The sequence below is a fragment of the Seriola dumerili genome, unplaced genomic scaffold (genome assembly GCF_002260705.1).
Source record: "Seriola dumerili isolate Sdu_G_001 unplaced genomic scaffold, Sdu_1.0 BDQW01000088.1, whole genome shotgun sequence".
In the NCBI taxonomy this organism is placed as follows: domain Eukaryota; kingdom Metazoa; phylum Chordata; class Actinopteri; order Carangiformes; family Carangidae; genus Seriola; species Seriola dumerili.
This window is the reverse complement of record NW_019174343.1, coordinates 6,674,543-6,694,489: the sequence shown is the minus strand read 5'-3', so window position 1 is coordinate 6,694,489 and position 19,947 is coordinate 6,674,543. Positions and strand designations below refer to the sequence as shown.

At 38.7% G+C, this 19,947-nt stretch overlaps 1 protein-coding gene across 1 annotated transcript; it reads right to left on the bottom strand.

Annotated features, from left to right (window-relative positions):
* Positions 1 to 3,350: 3,350 nt before the first annotated feature.
* Positions 3,351 to 9,165, bottom strand: mdfic2 (MyoD family inhibitor domain containing 2). The gene is made up of 3 exons (XM_022745038.1): positions 9,069 to 9,165; positions 5,905 to 6,126; positions 3,351 to 3,595 (listed from the first exon to the last, which is right to left on the bottom strand). Exons 1-3 carry the CDS (start codon positions 9,163 to 9,165, stop codon positions 3,351 to 3,353), a joined length of 564 nt encoding a protein of 187 aa, XP_022600759.1.
* Positions 9,166 to 19,947: the final 10,782 nt, after the last annotated feature.

The following is a 19,947-nucleotide window of genomic DNA, read 5'->3' as shown; positions in this document are numbered from 1 at the left end:
GTTACAGCAATGATGTGATTTTTGTAGCAACCAGGTAATATGTATTTACAGTGACAGTTTGGGATGCAATCATCAATGAACTATCCTTCTTTGGTGCAGTAATATGAAATGTCTGTTCTCTGATTAGCTGAAAAGTAAATAAAATTACAGTTTACCCAAAATGTAATCACTCTTCCTGAGTCAACCACAACATGTTAGGGCTTTATCACACCTAAAGTTTGTTTGTTCTGGTCTGTTTCAGTTGATGAGTTTGTAAACTTGTAGCATTTTCCCCCTGGTTCGGTTTGCTTTCACACAGAGAAAAATTCAAGTGAACGAAAATACATCATTACAAATCATGTGAGAACGTTCACTCCTCTTATTGGTCAGATTGTCTGGCTGGAGCAGAAACTTAAACACAGGAAGAAGGTTACGGAAACCGTCTAGCTCAGACTTTAACCGGACTAAAGAGCGCAGGTGTGAAAATACCATTCCATATTCAAAGCTTTAAAGCAAGATGATGTAACAATACATAAATGTTGCATTTCTTTCTCTTACAAAATGAAAACCTGAATTCATGAATGATGTAACACCTTTGATCAATTAAATATACTCAAAGGTTTTGCTGCTGCAGCCTGGATCAGTATCTTATGGTGGCTAACATTAGCAAACTGTAGATAGATATTGCTTCCAAACCAGGGCTGTCAAACCATCAAATTAATTTGTACGCCCCCCTCCACGTAGCCTAGTGCTAAACCGTATTGTAGAATTGATATTCCATTTGTTTGTGGTGCCTAATGCTGCATTCACATCATGTAATTTAAAACATAATTATGGGCAACTTAGTGGGAAAAACGTTCACCTACAAGTAGGAGTTATTGGGAATTTCCTACATCAATGATATGATCCACGTGGCCAATACTGACACTAATACAATCCATTCAGATCATTTTATAGGAGCTACACACTGTTTGTTTGTATCGGGTGTCACTTGGTAACAAACTGTTGCAAATGTGTAACCCAACACACAGACACAAGACTAATTTAGAAAAATGGCTGCGGTCAAAAAGTAAAAATAATCTCCTTTCCTAACCACTTTTCCTTGACCTCGATGGAAAACGTCATGAGCCCAAGGAAAGATGTGAAGGAGAATTAAGATAACCGCGGTGCGGAGAGAATCCGACTGCACTTTTAAACCAACTTTATTTATAACACATGGATGACAGATAATCCTTTCCTAACCACAAACACAAAGCAAGTGGTACTAAAATGCTGAAATAAGATAACATGAAAGGAATACACAAGTAGAGAAAGTTGAGAAAGTTGAGCCATTAAAATAATAATTAAATAAAAATAAGGAAATGAGCAAGGGGCCAAAATAAATTATATTCAGACATAGGCATATAGAGTTTCCTGGCATGGGCACGTTTGGCCTTTTTTATACATTTCTTAAGTAGAGAAAATTCTTTTTTTAGTGCATTCCACAATGGGAGGGTATTAGTGAAATGACATTTATGTATAGGCTATAGGCTATAATTTTGTTGTGATGCTGATGATATTGTTAACCAGAAATTCAATATGCTTCTTCTTCATGATGACTCCTAAATGGATAGATTTGAAAGAGAGGAAATCTATATTTATGGACTTGGAGTTCAGTCAATCATATAAGGATTCCCATAAGTTTTGGATTGTGTCACAAGCATAAAATAGATGCTCTGTTGTTTCTACATTTATGTGTGTCTGCCGTGGTGAAACTGGAATGGTGTGTCGCTTTAAATGTTGCTGCTGCAAGGAATTATCTGCTTTCCTTTTGTAAAGGGAGGTCCTGTGTATCCAGTGCTCAAGGAGATAAGATAGGAAGCATTGAAGCTCCTTTACTTACTTGTTTTCAGCGTCATGCTCTGTCCCACTCAATATCATCTAACCCGATTTAAAAACATAAACAATGCACCATGAGTCTAAATTCAACACTGATTTATCTGTGTCAATCATTCAATGTGTCAGTGTCAGGGCTGCTGCTACCCTGTGACTCATAGGCAAACATTATAGGCTATGACGCTGGCAGGTCTTTCTGACAGAACAGAATGGAGAGACAGTCAGTCTTTTAAACAAAGCTCCAGGAAGTTTACTCTTTCCGTCTTAAGGTACCAGGCAACGAAAATACTGCGCTCATGGTGTTCATGGTGTTGTAAGGTGCATGCGGTTGGTGTGGGCGTTGAAATAATTGTACCACATCCTGATGAAAACACTTATGGTGTGTGCACAAGCCCATACATGTGTGGGTGAACATGCAGCACAAATATGCGTCACACTTAACACTTAACTGTCTCGGTTTGGGAATTTTAAAATATAGTCACCCTACTCACGAGTGACAAGCCAGCAGGTTACTGGTCAGATTTCTATCTGACGCCACTATAAGGTAGATGCATTTTTAAATGACAGCAAACAGCCTTATCTTCACCTGGAATGTTTTAATTTGTATTGCATCCAAAAAAAAAACCTTCCACACATTGATCTCAGATGGTTCTATGATTGCTAAGTTATTCCATTTTATGTTAACAAAGAGAACAAGTACCTACTTTGCTTAAAGGAGCTATTTGGAAGTTTAGCTATCCAACATTAGAATTAACAGATGTTTATTTACCAGTCTACAAGAAATGTTCAGCATCAAACTTCATTCCTTTACTCGCCAAGAGCTGTCTCCAGAAGTGAAAAGCAACCCTTTTTTTTTGCATCTATTTCTACCGTCCGACCGTTCTCCCCACCACCACCCGCTCCCGGCAAGAAACCACAGCAGCAAAGAAGACTTACATGAAGCACCTTTAAAGGGCCACAGTGCAATAGATCAGAGTGACTGTATTTACATGGTTTTGATGCACTTATTGTAAATCCCTATGTGGACAAAAGCATCATCCAAATGAATGCAATATGTAATGTACTTACATATTGTATTGTTGATTCATTTTTTTAAATTACATGTGTGAAATTGAGGTCATGCTTATCTGCGTTGAAAAGGAATTTTCCAGTAAACAGCAGGAACATGCTAACCCACAGCTACCAACAGTTACATTCACATTTCTACTGCATACCTCAAATATTTTCATGATGACATTTTGACATGCCATGGCAAGAAACACAGGTGTGATTCGTACCTGCATTCTGTTTAATTTTGACAGTTTCCAGGACACATATAAACACAAGGTCACATGCATACACAGATGGATAATGTATATATTTATTTTCCTTTTAATATCACAAACGTAACAGCTTCAATGTTATTTTCCTCGTATTTATTTGTGTTTTAACCCTTAAACAGTCGATCTTTGATTATCCATCCAGGTTGCTTGTGGTGATTGGTGATTAGTATGGGTTTAGTGGTAGCATAATTCAGAAACCTCCATAGCCAGCTCCAGGCAGTCACTTGCATCATGACAGGAACTGAACAGACCAAAGTCCAAGTCAATGCAAGAGTCATTGTCACTGCTGGGTGTAGACTCCGCTGTTGTGAGGACTTGTTTGTAGTTTGGGCAGCAGTGACGGGCAACTCTCTCACAGGAGTCCGGTAGCATGCCGATCATATCGTAGAAGCGGCAGAAGAGACAGTTCAGGACCATTCCTGCACAGTCAACTGAGGAAGACACGCAGTCAGGTAAATTCTTTGGCTTCATAAAAGCCTTCAATCCCTTCACACGTTTACAGTGACCTCTTTGAAATAATGTGGGATGTTTAAACCATATCTTGGGACATAAATCATTTGTGTTGCTGTAAGAGCAGCTTGTCTTCACTTATATCTTATAACATTTTAAAAGCCTCCTTTCCTTCCTTTATACATGCATAATTTAGGAAATCATGCCTCGCTCCCTCACAGAGAGACAAGCAAGAAAGCTGTTTGTAGACATAATCAATTACTAGAAGTCTCCCTTGTATACCTTGCCAGGAGCATTTCCAACTTGCGATGTGATCGCAGTGAAACAATGCAATGTGTCTTCCCAGCAGCCTTTGCCAAATGGTGGCCCCATGGGTGCAATGAAGTGTGAGATCATCAAAGGAGACTGACCATGAACAGACAGTTACTCACCAAAGACATGATGTAGGAGAGACCTTATGACTTGTGTTGCAAAGAATCTAGAGCAAATACAGTGTATACCCCCTCCAATGGTGCACAATCCTCTAAATCTGTCATTCAAATCTGAGAAAGTTCTGAATCGCATTGCATCTAGAGCCTAATCTGCATCAAAATACATTTTGAAATAGACAATCATTCTATTTTATATATTTTAGAATATCCTTTATGGGCCCTATCTTTTATGGCTTTGTATAATTATGCACATTTTTAACTGAGTCATACAGATGACCACTGAGTTATGGTCATGTAAATTCATTAGGCTGCTTCTATATGGGCAAGCCGCCATCAAATTTCACTTGTACTCGTTCAGTTGTACTTGTGATCAGGATATATCCTCTGAATGTGATTGCAATGACACAATGCTTTTAGATATTATATCAGCTGCCATCAAATCGGCCAAGTCTTCTAGAATTTGTAAAAAAACAACTATTTCAGGGTCATCAATGCATATCTCGCAAATTTGATGAATATTAGATTAAATTTGTAAAATAAAAAAAAAGAGATGCACTAGGTCTATAAACAACAATGGCTTTACATTAAAGGCCACATTCACATTTTTCCTTAAACATTCAGCACTTCACTACTATGTGTGCACACTCACTACTGGGGGTTCAGTATCTTCCCAAATGCGCTTCAACACATAAACTGGAGGAGCCACGAATCCAACCTGCGACCTTCCACTTATTGGACGACCCACTCTACTGCCTGAGACACAGCCGCCCTCCACATGTGCCCTCTCCTGCATGCTGTCCCTGCTCAGGTGTTTAACGTGCCTAAAAATAGTATGTATCTACATACAATCCCAACTTGACTGGTGACAACTGGATCTAACAACCTTGTGAACAACAGTGCAACTTCCTAAAGTCCTGTCGTTGCAGTGAGGTTGCCATAGTGCCTGTGCGTAGAAGTATACTAAAACCAGTGCTCACTGATAATATCTGGCTACCACTGCTTTAGCAGGAGACTCTGCACAGAGGTAATGATTGGATATATACACTGTTGTTTGTCAACAAGTAGTTCAAGCTCTTGAATCCTTCTAAAACCGCAGTGATTTTTACATGGGTTAACCAAACATGACACAATGTGTTTATTAGTGAACTTTAGCAGTGTAGGTATATGTATTTTTGAACTTTGGAAAGAAGCCAGGCTAGCTGTTTCCCCCTGCTTTCAGTCTTTATGCTAAGCTAGGCTAACCACATCCTGACTCTAGCTCCTTACATGATACTATAACATCAATCTTCTCATCCCTTAGAAAGAAAGTGAATAAGATTATTTTCTAAAATGTTGAACTATCTCTTTAATTAAAATTAGTTATTTTAAAATGACTTATTTAATATTTAATTTAATACAAGTGCATAAGAATATAAACAGTCTGCACTGTAATCAGTTATGCTGCTGCATCTAGAGTCTACTTTGGTGGCCATTTTTTGCATTAGTCTTTCTCTTTTTTGCTGTAGTTTCAGTTTCTAAATTATTCACACATTTTCATAATTGATTATATGAACTGTATTTAAGCATTCTCACAGCATGGTGAGGCATAAAGCTTGCAATTTGTCAAATTTCGTATTCTGTCTGTGGCATTATTATTCTGCATATTAATAATCGTTTATTTCATCAGTGGAAAAGCTGTGTTTGGATGAAAAAGTTAATTTCATAACAGTTATACTGAGGACTCAACAAAAGCTTTTTTTTTTTTGCCTGAAATGATTTCAATGTGTTTTTATCTGGACGGGTTTGGCATCTGTGTGTAGTTAGAGGGCATCACACGGGGGGATTGAAGAAATGCTGGTGTCACTAACCTCCCTTGTTGCTCTGCTGAGAAGACGACACAGGGTCTATGCTGGATGATGCTGCAGAGGAAGATCTCCTCAGGTACATTTTCAAAGAGAACAGAGGGGGAGTGAAGCTGTCACACACTCTGGGCCGCTGAGCATCTGTTTCTCTACTGCTGTCCCCAGGCTCAGTTTCTGCAGCTGCATTGAGTCTCCAGTTGCTGACTTGAGCCTCATGTTGGATCCTTTCTGTCCAGGAGACAAAATTTTAAATAAACAAAGACACATCTGTTAGCGACAGGTACAGTTTATAATTTTTACAAGTACAAATTGATTGAGGACTTAAAGACCATAACCCCAGCATGTGCCAGTGTGGGCACACAAAGTCTAACAGACCGACACAAGCAACACTGGTCCAACTGGCCTGATTTGCAGATGTTTTAAAGCTGCTGATAAAATAGGAAACAACACAATATAATGATATAATAACACAATATGATACGAAACAATATTATACAATCTGATATTAAACAATGTACTTTGATGACACATTAGAACATGTTATGATACAAATTGATAAGATATGATAGAATGACATGATACAATCTGAAACAATACGATTTGATAGGGTACGTTACAACACATGCTATGACACAATACAATTTAACACAATACAATTCAATATGAAAGAATGCTATTTTATATTATATGATACAAAATTATGCAATTCTAGATGTAATAAAATACAAAACGATTGTATTCTAAATGACACAATATACTGTCACACAATACGGCACAATACTATGCAATATGATATGATGATAATCCTGTGTACAGTTTTGACAATCATCCAATACTTTTTGCTATTTCCACGTTCACCACAAAGTTGAGCATTTACACATCAACATAGTCCAGAGTTTCTTTCCATCAGCACATAAACACATTTAAACAGCTTTTTTACCCTCACAGGACACAACAGCTTTCCAGTAAAACCAGACTTTTGAGATTATTTTACGGTTAGTGACACATTAGAAAGAGTGAATGCGTATAGGCAGTGGGAATCAAACTGAGATCAATTAAAGCCTTAAATGATTAAATTAAATTGAACCAAAACAGTTTTGAGATTTAAATTAGTGAATAATAACAAAAAAGTCAATTTAATTGCATGATGCACAGGCTTTTTTTCATAGGAATAACTCAACATTTTGGGAAATGCATTCATTCCCTTTCTGGCTGAGAGTCAGATAAGAAGATTTGATGCAACAGTCATATGTGTATGCTAAATAGGGAGCTAGACCCAGTAGGTGGTTAGCTTAGCATAAAGACTGGAAATGGGGAAACAGCCAGACTGGCACTGTCAGTTGCACTAAAGCTTGCCAATTAGCATCTCGTTCGTTTAATTTGTTTAAAACAATACTGAAATTTGGGGATATTTGATCAGGTGAGCAACCTCATGGTTTTCTGTTCTTTACCTTTGGACAGAGCTGTTAGCTGTTTCCCTGTTTCCAGTCTTGATGTTACACTAAGCTAATGGACTCCTGGTCACAGCTATGGAAACTAGCTAGCCTGGCTCTGTCCAAATGTAAAGGAAAAATTCCACCTAGCAGCGTCAGGCTACCTGACCACTGATGATGACTCAGCAGCACACACAGACTTTCTCTGACTTCAAATGACTTTACAATCAGTGCATAGTTGAAATAATGTTATTATTAATAGCTTAATAGTTGAGAGTATCCAAAGCTTAATAAGTGCTGGGAATACCAATGAAAGAGGAATGAGGAATCTTGCATGGAAATTATTGATTGACACAAAATTGACAACTGTCCATTATCTCCAGACCTTAAAGCTTTTTTTTAACAGCTTTACTTACAATCACAGCCACAACATAGAGAAACAGATCAGTGAAGCTTCACAGTGTGTAAATATCACAATCAAGATGTGTGATACACCAGGTCAGTGGTTTTACTGCTTTTGCCTCTGAAACAGCTGTTAAGTGACCAGATGGGCACCATGAAAATGTATAAAACCCACACTGCTCACAGTAAAAATGTACAGCCTGTACCTGAAATGTGCTGAGGAAATTTCCAGAACATCAGACGACAGAATGTGGAGTTAGGCTGCGGAGTTTCTTGAGTGCAGGAGTAGATTTGTTTGTTAACATCTGATTTAAATAGATATTAATGAATTATTGCGCTGGCTGCAGTCTGTTTACTTTTTCACCACCTATTTGAAATGAATTATTCACCGTTCCTTTCTCTGTTTTATTTAACATTTAATGCCTAATGATTTATTCACACTCTGGACACATTTTTGTAAGTCGAATAAACTGTATTTGTCTTACCTAAATTGTTGAAATAGAGATACAAATGGACGTTGCTCAGGGCTGTATTGGCCATTTTTAAGATTTCATTAGCTGTTTTTAATACATATGAAGTGAAAAAGCTCAAAATATCACCTTTTGTTATCACTTTTTGTCAGCTGGAAGTTCCTTTTTTATCTCTCATTAGAAGTGTCTGTGTTTTTATCTGTCATTTCGCAGTGATTGAAGGAGAAGTGAAGGCAGGGATTGGTATTTGAAGTACAACAAGTCAAAATCAGTGCCGTCTGCATGTATGTTTGAGCTGAGAAGCAGCATGATGCTCCCGGGTTATCTAATGAATTAAGTAAGAAGCGCAGCTAGTCCGTGCCCATGACCATTAGCTGATAGAGAAATAAGGCCTGCAGGCACACTATGCATTTTTCAGGTTTTGTTCCAGTGTTTCGCCGAGCCGTACTCACTCATTAGACACCACAGTTACTCAGAGCGGTGGATCTGAAGATAATTTCACTTCATGTTTTAAATCAAAATGCAAACTCGAATTTGCAGCACATCAGAACCATCGAAGAGAAAACATCGACACAATTTAAGGAATGTATGTAAGCAAGCGACTGACAAAATCCATTTGTTTCATTGCTGCAAAATATGATTTGTTGGAGAAATTGTTCTCGAACCGTGCAACTTTTTAAAGATTTCTCACATCAAATATCTAGCACAAGATTGTAGTCAGTAGACTCAAGCAACTGCTTCAGTACCAGGAACAGGAAGGAAGACACTGACGACTGTATATAACCCTGACAGATTTACAGGAAACACGAAGGCTCAATATTGATGCCCGTATTTTTTTCCATAGTCCTGAGTCACGTTAACTTACCTCCTCTCACCCAGCTAGAGCTCTCCTCAGCAGTGTTTACCCTGCCTTTGTCTTTCACATCGGCTGTCAGAGTCATTTCATCTGCCATCTGGTCCATTGCATCACAAATAGAAAATGTACTTCGTATGACAAACCTGATTACCTCGAGTCAAAAACATGAGGCTGCACACAACTGAGGCCAGTGTCAAACACAGTGTTACCACAGCTCGGCGTCTTCATGCACTCGTCAGCTCCCAGGGTTAGGTTCTCAAGCAGCGGGGCTGTGATATAGTCTTCTGGTGCTGGCTATGGAGGCAGCTGTTTACTTCAAAGCAAAGCAGAGAGCATCCAGGACAAATTATCCTTTACATTGCAAAGGGTCCATTTGGCCTGCTGCCTACTGTACTGCAAGCCTCTCCAATGTTCCAATGACGTTGGCAAAAATACTGGAGATCCACTCCTATCAAAACATCACTGAGACAAAGTCAGCAACATTTTATTAGTTTGAGTTATTTCCCCCCTATGAAGTGATAATAAAGCCAAAGGCAAATGCAGGGCATCACATATTAAAACGAAATATCACTTTAAAATATAATTCCCTTTGCAAATGCATTATTAAGCAACCAGGACACACTATTGAGATTCTGTAAGGTTATAGTAAAGCTCTTATGGGAGATAGAAAACACCATACAAACACCAAGTCACTGATTTTCAGCCTATATTAGAATTTTTGGAATATCCCAATTATTGCAAAGAAAAGAAAACATGCCACATATGAACACACTTACTGTATACATAGACTCACACACACCCACACAACATCTCTCTCAGTCCTTCAAGGCTGTGTTTCTGCTGAACATATTTATGAGGCAGTGAGTGCCAGTTTGTTTGTTGGGGCGAAACACGCGGTGAAACATGGATAGCGAGCTGCATTCAAATTTCTCCGAATACAAGCCAACCAATTTACTCTAATTAGGCTCAACACCAGAGTTGCATTTTAATAGACGCCCTGCTGTGTTTGCATATGTTTAGAGAACAAGAGCCATGCTAATTGAAAAATTAAGATGTGAGAGTATTTGTCTACTGAGCTCCCACTATGCTGCGCTCAGTGTAAATATAACTCCTGAGGAGAACTTCCACTGAGAGTTTCTAGTGCTTTCTTTCTTCCTCCTCATCCTCCTCTCATTTTCTTTGGCTTGTGATGATGATACAGTGTGACAGAGAAAAGACAAATCAAGATTGTGCTCACGTGTTCTTCAGTAGGCCTACAGTACCGATGTGACAGCACCATATTCCCACTGTTTGGTCAAGTTGTTTCTTACTGACGCCGGTGATTTTGTGTCACTGGTCAGCATCAGTGACACCGTCGAGGTAGGTTCAGGTTCAGCAGGTTATGTGGTTAATGTGCTCTCTTTGAAATGAGCTGTGCGGCCTTGCGTCAGCAGCAAAGTCAGTGGGTGACACTCCACCCCATTAGAGCTTTCCCTAATGCAGAGTGAAGTGACGGCCTGAGATCAAGTTCAGGTACAGATTACACTTTGTCTAAGTGACAGCCTTCCAACCACCCCCCCACCCCCCCCACCCCACAATGACAGCCCGCTCCATTACTCAAAGTTGTAAACAAGACATCGACCTTTGCTTCTCATCGTGTTTATGTGCCGTTTGTGGCTCATGAACCTGTTTATCCTGTCTATTAACTGATGATGATTCAGTTACAACCACACTGAGGCAGAGCGGGGTCATCGTAATTTAAATCACTCTTCGCATGTATATGCCATAGGCAGATTTGTGTTATGAAGGTCAGAAGGAACACCAGAGAGCTGGGATTGAAAATGAACAGCAGCATGGCTGCAACTGGTGATAAAGATACATGACAACAGCAAAAAGACTTTAGTATTGCATTAAGGTGATATACAGAAGTTAAGTAAAGAAGTTGTTCCTTCGATCTCATGGCTTGGTTTTTTCTCTGATATGCATTGTCAGCTGTGAGACCTTATAATAGACAGGTGTATGCCTTTCCAAATCATGTCCAATCAGTTGAATTTACCACATGGATTCCAATCGAAGATGATCAAGAGAAATGGGAGACACCTCAGTTAAATTTCAAGTGTCATAGCAATGTGTCTGAATACTTATGTAAGTGTGATATTTCAGTTTTTCCTTATAAATTCACAAAATGTTCTTTTTTATATATATATTTTAGCATAAGGCTGCAACATAATAAAATGTACAAAAAATGAAGGGGTCTGAACACTTTCTGAATGCACTGTATCATGAATGAGAAGTTGTAGCACCTTAATAAATAATTTTATAAATATTTGGAGACAAATGTGGCCATTCTTCATATGAAAATTTTGTGTGACAATGCATTTTTTTGAATGCTTTTTCTTTATTGTGAAATTTGCATTACCTGGCTGGTTGTGTTTAAAGAAAATCCTACATGAATGCAGGGTCAAGGCATAATTCATCCATGAGAAAGTCTTACAGAAAGTGTTGCTTCCTCTTGCCTTGTCCAGATCACCTTGGAAGGGCAACTTCACATTTACACCATGCATATGTGTGTGTGTGTGTGTGTGTGTGTGTGTGTGTGTGTGTGTGTGTGTGTGTGTGTGTGTGTGCGTGCGTGCGTGCGTGCGTGCGTGTGGGGGGGCTTGGGGGGGCTGGCAGGTGTTTCATTGAACTGAATGCAAGTTGTGTTTTTTTTCTCTACTTTTCTTTTTTTTCTGGTTTTAGTAAAATGTCTTAGTTTGTTGAACATGCTGCCGGTGCAGAGGTCCCCTTTGCCCCTTAATGAGCTCCACGGAGAATAAGTGTCATAGTTGGCTCTGGTGATGAGAGCAGACTCCCATGTCACCTTGAGGCCGGCTAAGACAAAGGGAAGGCGACACTTGATGTCATATTCTCTCTCTTCTTTTTTAAATGGTTAACCCTGTTGGACCAAGTGTATTTTTATAGGCAGATGTCATTATCATCAGATAGATAAAAGGTGCACGTCCAAAATATGACAGATGAGAAAACAAAAGTATTTAGTTCATGTTGTGCTTTTGTTGAATATTGTATGATAATAATCACATTTTTTTCTGCTTATTTACAATTAGACCAAACTGCTGGAATAAATATTAAATACATGAGAAAATACAATACAAATCATCAGGAAAATATGCTTATATTTTATCACAAGAATGTCCTTAAATTTAATCACTTGGTTTAAATGATTTAAAATTAAGAGACTGACTTCCTCTATCTTCCATGCAAAAGAGCAGAGAACACTCCAAGAGCAAGCCTGAGAAGTCACATGAGAAACTGAGCCATGCTCAAGAAAGGATTTAATATGAAATCAAAGAATATCCTTTCTTACAGACCAACTGCTCTGCTACTGGTAAATATCTTTAAGAGTATACATTTATGCAGTTATTAATGGTCTTCATTAACTACCACAGAGTTTCCTGTGGAGCAGCTTGTTCTGATCCACTTAAAGTGCTGTACCTTAAAGCAGGGCTCACCTTGTGTGCTCTGGGGAGTGTTTCTGTTCAGCCCATTAAGAACACAATAATTCATTTTGCTCTAATTGAACATGTCTGTCGAATTCAAGTTTTTCTACATCTTTAAGGACACCTGCCTACCTTTATGACAGCCGACAAGGGTGGTGGGGGGAAGAAACTCCTGCTGCTTGTCACAGAGGGAAGAAATCACAGTTTCCAAATTAAGATTGTAGATAAATGACCTTACAAAGCAAAGGAAATCAAAGAAGTATGGGAATGGGGTAAATTGGATTCTTTGGCTTCTAACAGTATATGACTTAAACCAACTGGGGATTCTCTCCACAGTGGAGGAAGTGAGAGTTTCCTAAGGCAACAGTCCCACCTGGGACCTCCTGATGATCCATGGGGTGTTCGTAAAAAGCCTTGAAGTTATTCAACCCACTAAAAGGCTAAATAGATTTTTTTCTATTAACATTTAGGCGTATTGCTCTGATTTCAGAGCTTCTATACTGGTTTCAGGCAATCTATTTCATTTTACTCAGTCAATATTCTGTATTTAATTTGCATAGCTGAAAGGTTCGTTAATGTCTGAGGTCTTATTGTGTCACACTGGATATTAACAATGATCAAACAATGGTAAACCTGAAGCAGTGTTGTTTGGCCAAATTCCCCTGATTAATGAGTTTTGTTACATTTGTTACTGAGAAGATTTTAAAAATATTCTTCAGTACATGTTTTAAGAATATATCTTTAAAAGAGTAGTTTGTCTATATCACATACACTGGGTGCTTCTCAAAATAGTGCTGGGTATCATTTATCATTTTTCCATAGGCTACTATTGGTGATATGATTCCAGAGTTTGGATAGTGACACTGGGCACAATATTTTTTTTTTCAGAATACTTTGAGATACAGTATATAGATGTGTTTTTCTTGAAAAATCTTTTTGATTTAACAGAAGAAACTCTTGAATGTTAAACAAATTATTGCAAAACCGACAAATTTTTTATTTACATCAGTGTTTCAGCAAACAAGACTATCTAATAAGACTAATCTGACCAGACATTTGGTCTTCAGTCTATAAACATGAAAAACAGCATAGAGGTTCAATATCCAGGCTTATTTATATCAGTATCATATAATAATATTTGCCAAAAATACAATAATGCTTAAAGTATGTCCTGGTTTGTTGGATTGTCCCGGTTTCAACCTGGGTGCTCCAAGTCCCGCAAATATTTCTAAAACACTAAAATATCACATTTTTCACCACAATCATAATAATAATTATAATATTATACTTGTTTTCAGCAATAGATGTTTATTATGCTAGCTGTCCCACTCATTATCATCTAACCCAGTATAAAAACATAAACAATGCACCATGAGTCTGAATTCAACACTGATTGATCTGGATGTGTGTCAATCAATCAAGGTGTTGTTGTCAAGACTGTTGGCAAGCACCATGACGCTGGTGGCAGTTCTAGCTGTCATGCTGAAGAGACAGTCAGTCTTTTCTAAAGACCTCTAGCAGGTTTACTTCTTTTATAAAGTACCTGGCAACAAAAATGCCGTGTCCATGGCATCCATCGTGAAAGATATGCTTGGTAGGTGTCCTAAGGCTGAAATAATTGTCCCCCATCCTAATTGAAACAGCTATGGTGCGTACGTTCATGTGTGCGTGAATGAATGTGCGGTACACTTAACGGTCCTGGTTTGGTTTTGTGGATTTGAGAATATGGCAACCCTAGCTTAAAGCAGTATTCAGTACATCTTCTAGTGACTTTGACACACCAGAACAAGTTGTAACACAATATTAGCGCATTATTTTGAACAAGTTGGTTGTTAACTTGTTAGCTAATTAAACAATATCACACAAGAGGGAGTGATGGCTGTGTTTATCTTCTTCCTCGGCCTCGACCAAATCACAGCCGTGCTGATATTCAGTACAACATCCCAACCTCGAGTGTGATTTTTCTTTCATACAACAGTTCTACGAGCGCCATATTAGTTAAATAAACAACAACAGATTATGATTTGTGTGTTTATTTTATCATTTATTTGGCTATGCCAACACAAATAGTTTAGCAACTTGACTGGTAGGCCTACTGGACATATAAACACTGTCCTGACCTGCACAGTGCACACTAGCTTGCTTTATCTATACATTACCTCAGGTGTGCACTGAAATATCCAGGCTTCCTCCCTTCATCCTCTTCTGTTGACCAGACATCATTTAATTCAAATGTTATTTCTGGAAAAATTTTCATCTTTGCAGAGTTTGTTACAATCTAAGAAAGATAACGGCCATAAGGCGGAGTGATACATTTAGTTCAAAATACCAATGCTGTTGTACTCTATATCAGCATTCATAGAATGAGTGGCTGGAACTAACTGTTGTAGCTAACAGCCAATACACGTAGCAGATATAAGGTAACATTAGTTTTTTGTTTAAGGTTCTGTTTCTGACCACCTGCAGAGTGTAAGTCCAACATTCAGTCTTCTTTTAGTTTCTGTTAGCTTTTACAGCTTTAGCTGCTAAACTATCCACTCGCTAGCTCTAGCTATAGTCACTAACTATGTCTGTCTGGCTGTTTGGTGCTAGCATATCATATTATCAATTATTTTCACTAAAAATGTTCTATTGCTGGAAAAGATACTATTGAAGATTGGTGAGACTTAAACAAATAATTAGAGAGTAGGTTATAAAACCAAAGCGAGCTGAAACTCCCTAAAAATGAGGGGCACTGCAGAGTCAGGTGATAATTTTCTGTGAGCAACACCTTTCACATACTTGTTTGACCCATTGTTGTATTAAACATACCGATTACCTCAACATGTATCACATTAAGTGTTAAGCATTAAGTAAATGGTAGAAGAAAGGTAACTGACGAAATGATAAACCTGAGCTTTACATTTATGCTGAAATTATATAAAACTCCATTTGCACAGCATTTATATAAAATGAACAATGTCTGCAGCTTCACAGAGGCATCGTGAGAAATACCCATTATTACGGACCAGTTTGCTCCTTTAGATAATCAGTGTTGGCACTGACTCAAGCCCTGCTCCACAGGCTAAATGCTTGAATTGATCATTGATGCTTTCTCACCAATAAGCAGTTTAAAATGACTAATTGGGTGGGGCTAAGAGTAGCCCGCACTTTTGCTATTAGTGTAATGATGATATGACATAAGACGTTTTCTGTAAAGCATTGTCTTGTTGTTATTGGGCAAGACAGATTATGATTGGGTTTAGTCAGTGCACATTATGAGATACTCCTTAAGTAGCATTCATAAAGCAAAGCTCCTCGCTGTGTCAGAGTGATAATAAGGGTAGTGATTCATATATACTAGGAGTCAAGGGGAGCACCGTGTTAGACCTGTATTTTCTATTATTTGTCCTTGCTGTTGGGGATCATGGATGTTGTGCTTCCTTTTGTCCCCACATACATTACATCAGACTGTGAGGTCTGTCCGGCGAGTCATTGATATGCTAGCTCTGTTTTTACACATTGTCATTTTATCTTTCTCATTACTGTCATTACTACAGACTCAGATACATCTCATTACAAGGGTAATTCGGACAAACATAAAAGTCTGCGCCCCCTCCCTTTAAGTTGGATATCTTTCAAATGCTCATCGTAGATAACCGCCGCATTAGGGCCACAACAGCTGTTAATGTTTCATGATAATATAGCCTTATTCCCAATGATATCTTTCTGACTTTGTGTTTCTTTTGATGGCGTGTTAAAATGGAAAATTACTACAACTTCACATGGGTGTACTTTATCTGCATATTGTTTCTGAATGTGCACCTGTACAGCTAAACTCTGTCACACACGTACACATGAGCTACAGTGTAATGTGCATGCACACGGACGCGCGTTAGCTTGAGCGTGCAAGCAGACACGCACTTGAACATCAGAGCATGCATACGTACATGTCTTTATGTCGAGTTGGCTCCAACTTCTGATGTAATTTTATTTTTAGCTGGTCCTCTTTTCTGTCGGCGCCCCATGAAGTCTTCTCCATCTACAACTTAGTTCCTCAGCCAAATATTGACTTTGGGATCTGATTATTAAGCAATTTCCACAAAACTTCAAATTACTATCTGAACAATTATTTTAAAGACGTTACAAGACCCAGTAGACCCCCAAGGTCTTGAAACTGATTATGCAAAAAGATAATTGCTATGAAGATTTAAAAAAGAATGAAATTGGTTTGACAAACCTATAAGTTGTTAACTACTGCTCACTGCAAAAGAATACATTTGCTGACAAGGCCACAAAGAACCGGAGCAGAAGAGGCTTTTCCCTGTGTGCTCAGGTGGGCGGGAGGTATCGCTCTCTTTATTATCACAGCTAATGGCGTTCCAGATCTGTCCTCAATTATACAGGATGAGATGAACTATTAATTAATAATTCTTCTGATAGATAAATTGTGCCATGTTCAGCAGATGTGCACTTCTTAGAGATGAGAGGAGACACAGATGGAGGCTATTGACCAACAGTGGCCCTGTTCTGTGTCTGTCTTTATAGATGTGTGAGCTTTATCTTGGCCTGACACGTTATGTTCCCTGTCCCCCTGTCCTGCTTTAACTGCCCACGTACCGTCAGCAGGCATCCATGTTTTCCTGATTTACTGTGTGTAAAGCCAATGTTGCATAATTTGTGTTTTAAGAAAAGATATTAATCCTTCTTCACAGGAAAATGGTTATTTTTTTCCCCTCCCAGGTTAAACGTACACTGCCTGAAAAATGACACATCCTCAAGGTACTTTTGAGCAAAGGCTGAGTTGTATAATTTTCCCATAAGCTCGGAGTGTTTAAGTGTAGAAAGGAGGAATTATATGGCTATGAATGGCTTCCTTAATAGTGATATCACTTCCTAGAACAAAAGAAGGTGGCTCTGCGATGAGCTGGGGAGTGCGAACGCTAGCTCGATTGGCCATTTCCGTGGCTTCCATTAAGGTCATGCACTGCGCCACCGTGCCAGAGTGCATGAGTGACAACACGGCCAAGACGAATGGAGCACTCTCCCACAAACCTCGTTAAGACTGAAATCACCGAAAAAATAATAGTTATTAAATTAATTGCAGTCATAATCTCGTAAAATATGTGTCAAAAAATTATATGCAGTTCGATTAACACATAACATGGGTGTCAAATATGTAATAAAACCCTGATCAATAAAACAATAACCATGTTGTTAAAAGCAGTCATTGAAAGGTGTTGCTGGCAGTGGGCTTCAGGGGTGAGCAACCCTTTTAATATAAACGGATTTCATCTTTCCACCATGTCACCTAAATCACCTCAATGTTTGTGTATACAATTAAAATAAGATAATAAATTGCAGCAATGGATGGATTACGAACGCTCCCTTCGACCCCATACATCAGGCTTTGTCAGTGGCCCAGAAAATGCATGTCTAACAATCTGTTGATTACAATGTGGTGTGAGCAGGGGCCCTGCTGAGGGAGGGCGATGACTGTTGCAGGATACATTATTTTAACATATTGTTATGTTTAAATCGATAAGTTTTAAACGAGCGCTAACGACTGCTATTAATTAAACTTTCAGAATCTTTTATTAGAAAAGTTACCACTTGTGTGCTTGATTTAATGAATGGTTTATTATTTCATTTTGTTGGCCCTGACCATTATGCCCAAACGACTGGTCTTTTATCTTGAAAAGCAATGAGGCAAGGCATAGTTTATTTGCATTGCTGAGACGATGATAACGCGTCAGTTGAAGGGCATATTTGTTTTAAAGCCTTGGAGGAGTAACCGTGACTAGTTCTTGATACAGTTTGCCTGCCTCTAAACCATATTGAAATCATTTTCCTCCCCCCCTTCTGTCTTTCTATTTGGCCCTTGAGATATTATTATTTTTTATCACTGTGTTTATATGAAATCATTTGAGTGGGGATGTCAATTTGGAAATGAAATTGTCTGTGCAAGGGAATCATTCAGATTGGAAATTAATGGTATTGCAATTAAAACTTGGGAGTTACAGTATTTGGTAACAATTATGATAATGACTCTAGCTGGAGGTGTGAATTTCACAAGTGGATCGGGGGGGGGGGCTGTTAACATGAACGCTGTGCTGGAAAGCTAGCAGTAGCAAGCCTGTTCCTCCCAGTGTAAAAATATGTTTCTTGTAATAGAGCAATGCCACTGAGAAAATATCTGAGCTTCTCCTCAGTAGAATGTGTGTAATTCCATTACTGGACACAGATAAACTGCCTTTTGTGATATTGCTGCAGGAAGCTCTTTGCTCTCAAGCAGCCGCTGACGGAACGTGTCCTACATTGTGCTGTAGTAATAGAGTGGTTTATCAGCTCATGTTGAGAGTAGCTATAGGCTAAGTATGGTTGAGAGTCACAATTACCAACAGACACAACATGCTGTTTGTCTGCTTATGATTAATGCGCTGCATCAATGTGGGCCGCCGCAAAGAAGCAGGGTGATGGAAGATTCCTGTGAGATTTTTTTTTTCCTCTCTTTCTCCCTGTTTTCTTTTTTTTTCTACACACACTGCTATCAGCCAAATTGGATGATCAGTGGGGGAATTCTCCCACTCTCTGGGGTTTTCGCTGTGGTTTGTAGATTTTGCCTTCAGGTTTGAAATTCACTCAAACTGAAGAAGTCCTTTATCCAGAGACTGGCATTTTTCAATTGAGCGTTAAGTGGGGGGTTCAGACGGGGGTGGGGGGGGCAGTGTTTACTTTGCAACTTGCTATCCCATGTCAGCTAGGATGAACCATAAATACCTGTGAAGATGTTACTGTACTCAGAAAGTGAGATTTATTGGCTTAAAAATTTTGCCTGGAATTCCTCTATAATTATTTAAAAGAATGTTTCAACATCTGATAAATAGTCATATTCGCTTTCTTGCTGAGAATTAGATGAAAGGATCGATACCACTCCACTAAATACGAAGCTGGAGGAAGTAGCTGGTTAGCTTAGCTTAGCATAATGGACTGTACAGATGTTAGCTTTGAGCTAGCAAAAAGAAAGGTTTGTGTAGGTGTTTCTGTTCAAAATTCAAAACTCAGCAGGAACTCCTGTCCTTACTGTTATTTTCCTCCAGTCTTTTTTCTTTTTCCCTCTCATCTCTCTTCTAGAAGCAAACTCATAAAGCCACAGGATAAACGGAACTTTTTTGTTGGTTGCTAGTAATTATGCTAAGTTGCAAGATCTTCAACTCGTCAACCATTGCAGTTCAAATGGCTCAGACAAATTTGCGTCTAAACGCGTCTTTCCATTTTCTGCGTATGCAATTATGCTATATCTCAAGTTCACCTATGTTGTGTCTACCATGTAAATAACAACCTGCTATTTTACCAGGCAACTAGCAACTAGAGCCTCCAGGAAGTTATAGGTCAAAGCCAAGAAATAGTCCCATAATTCCCCCATAAAC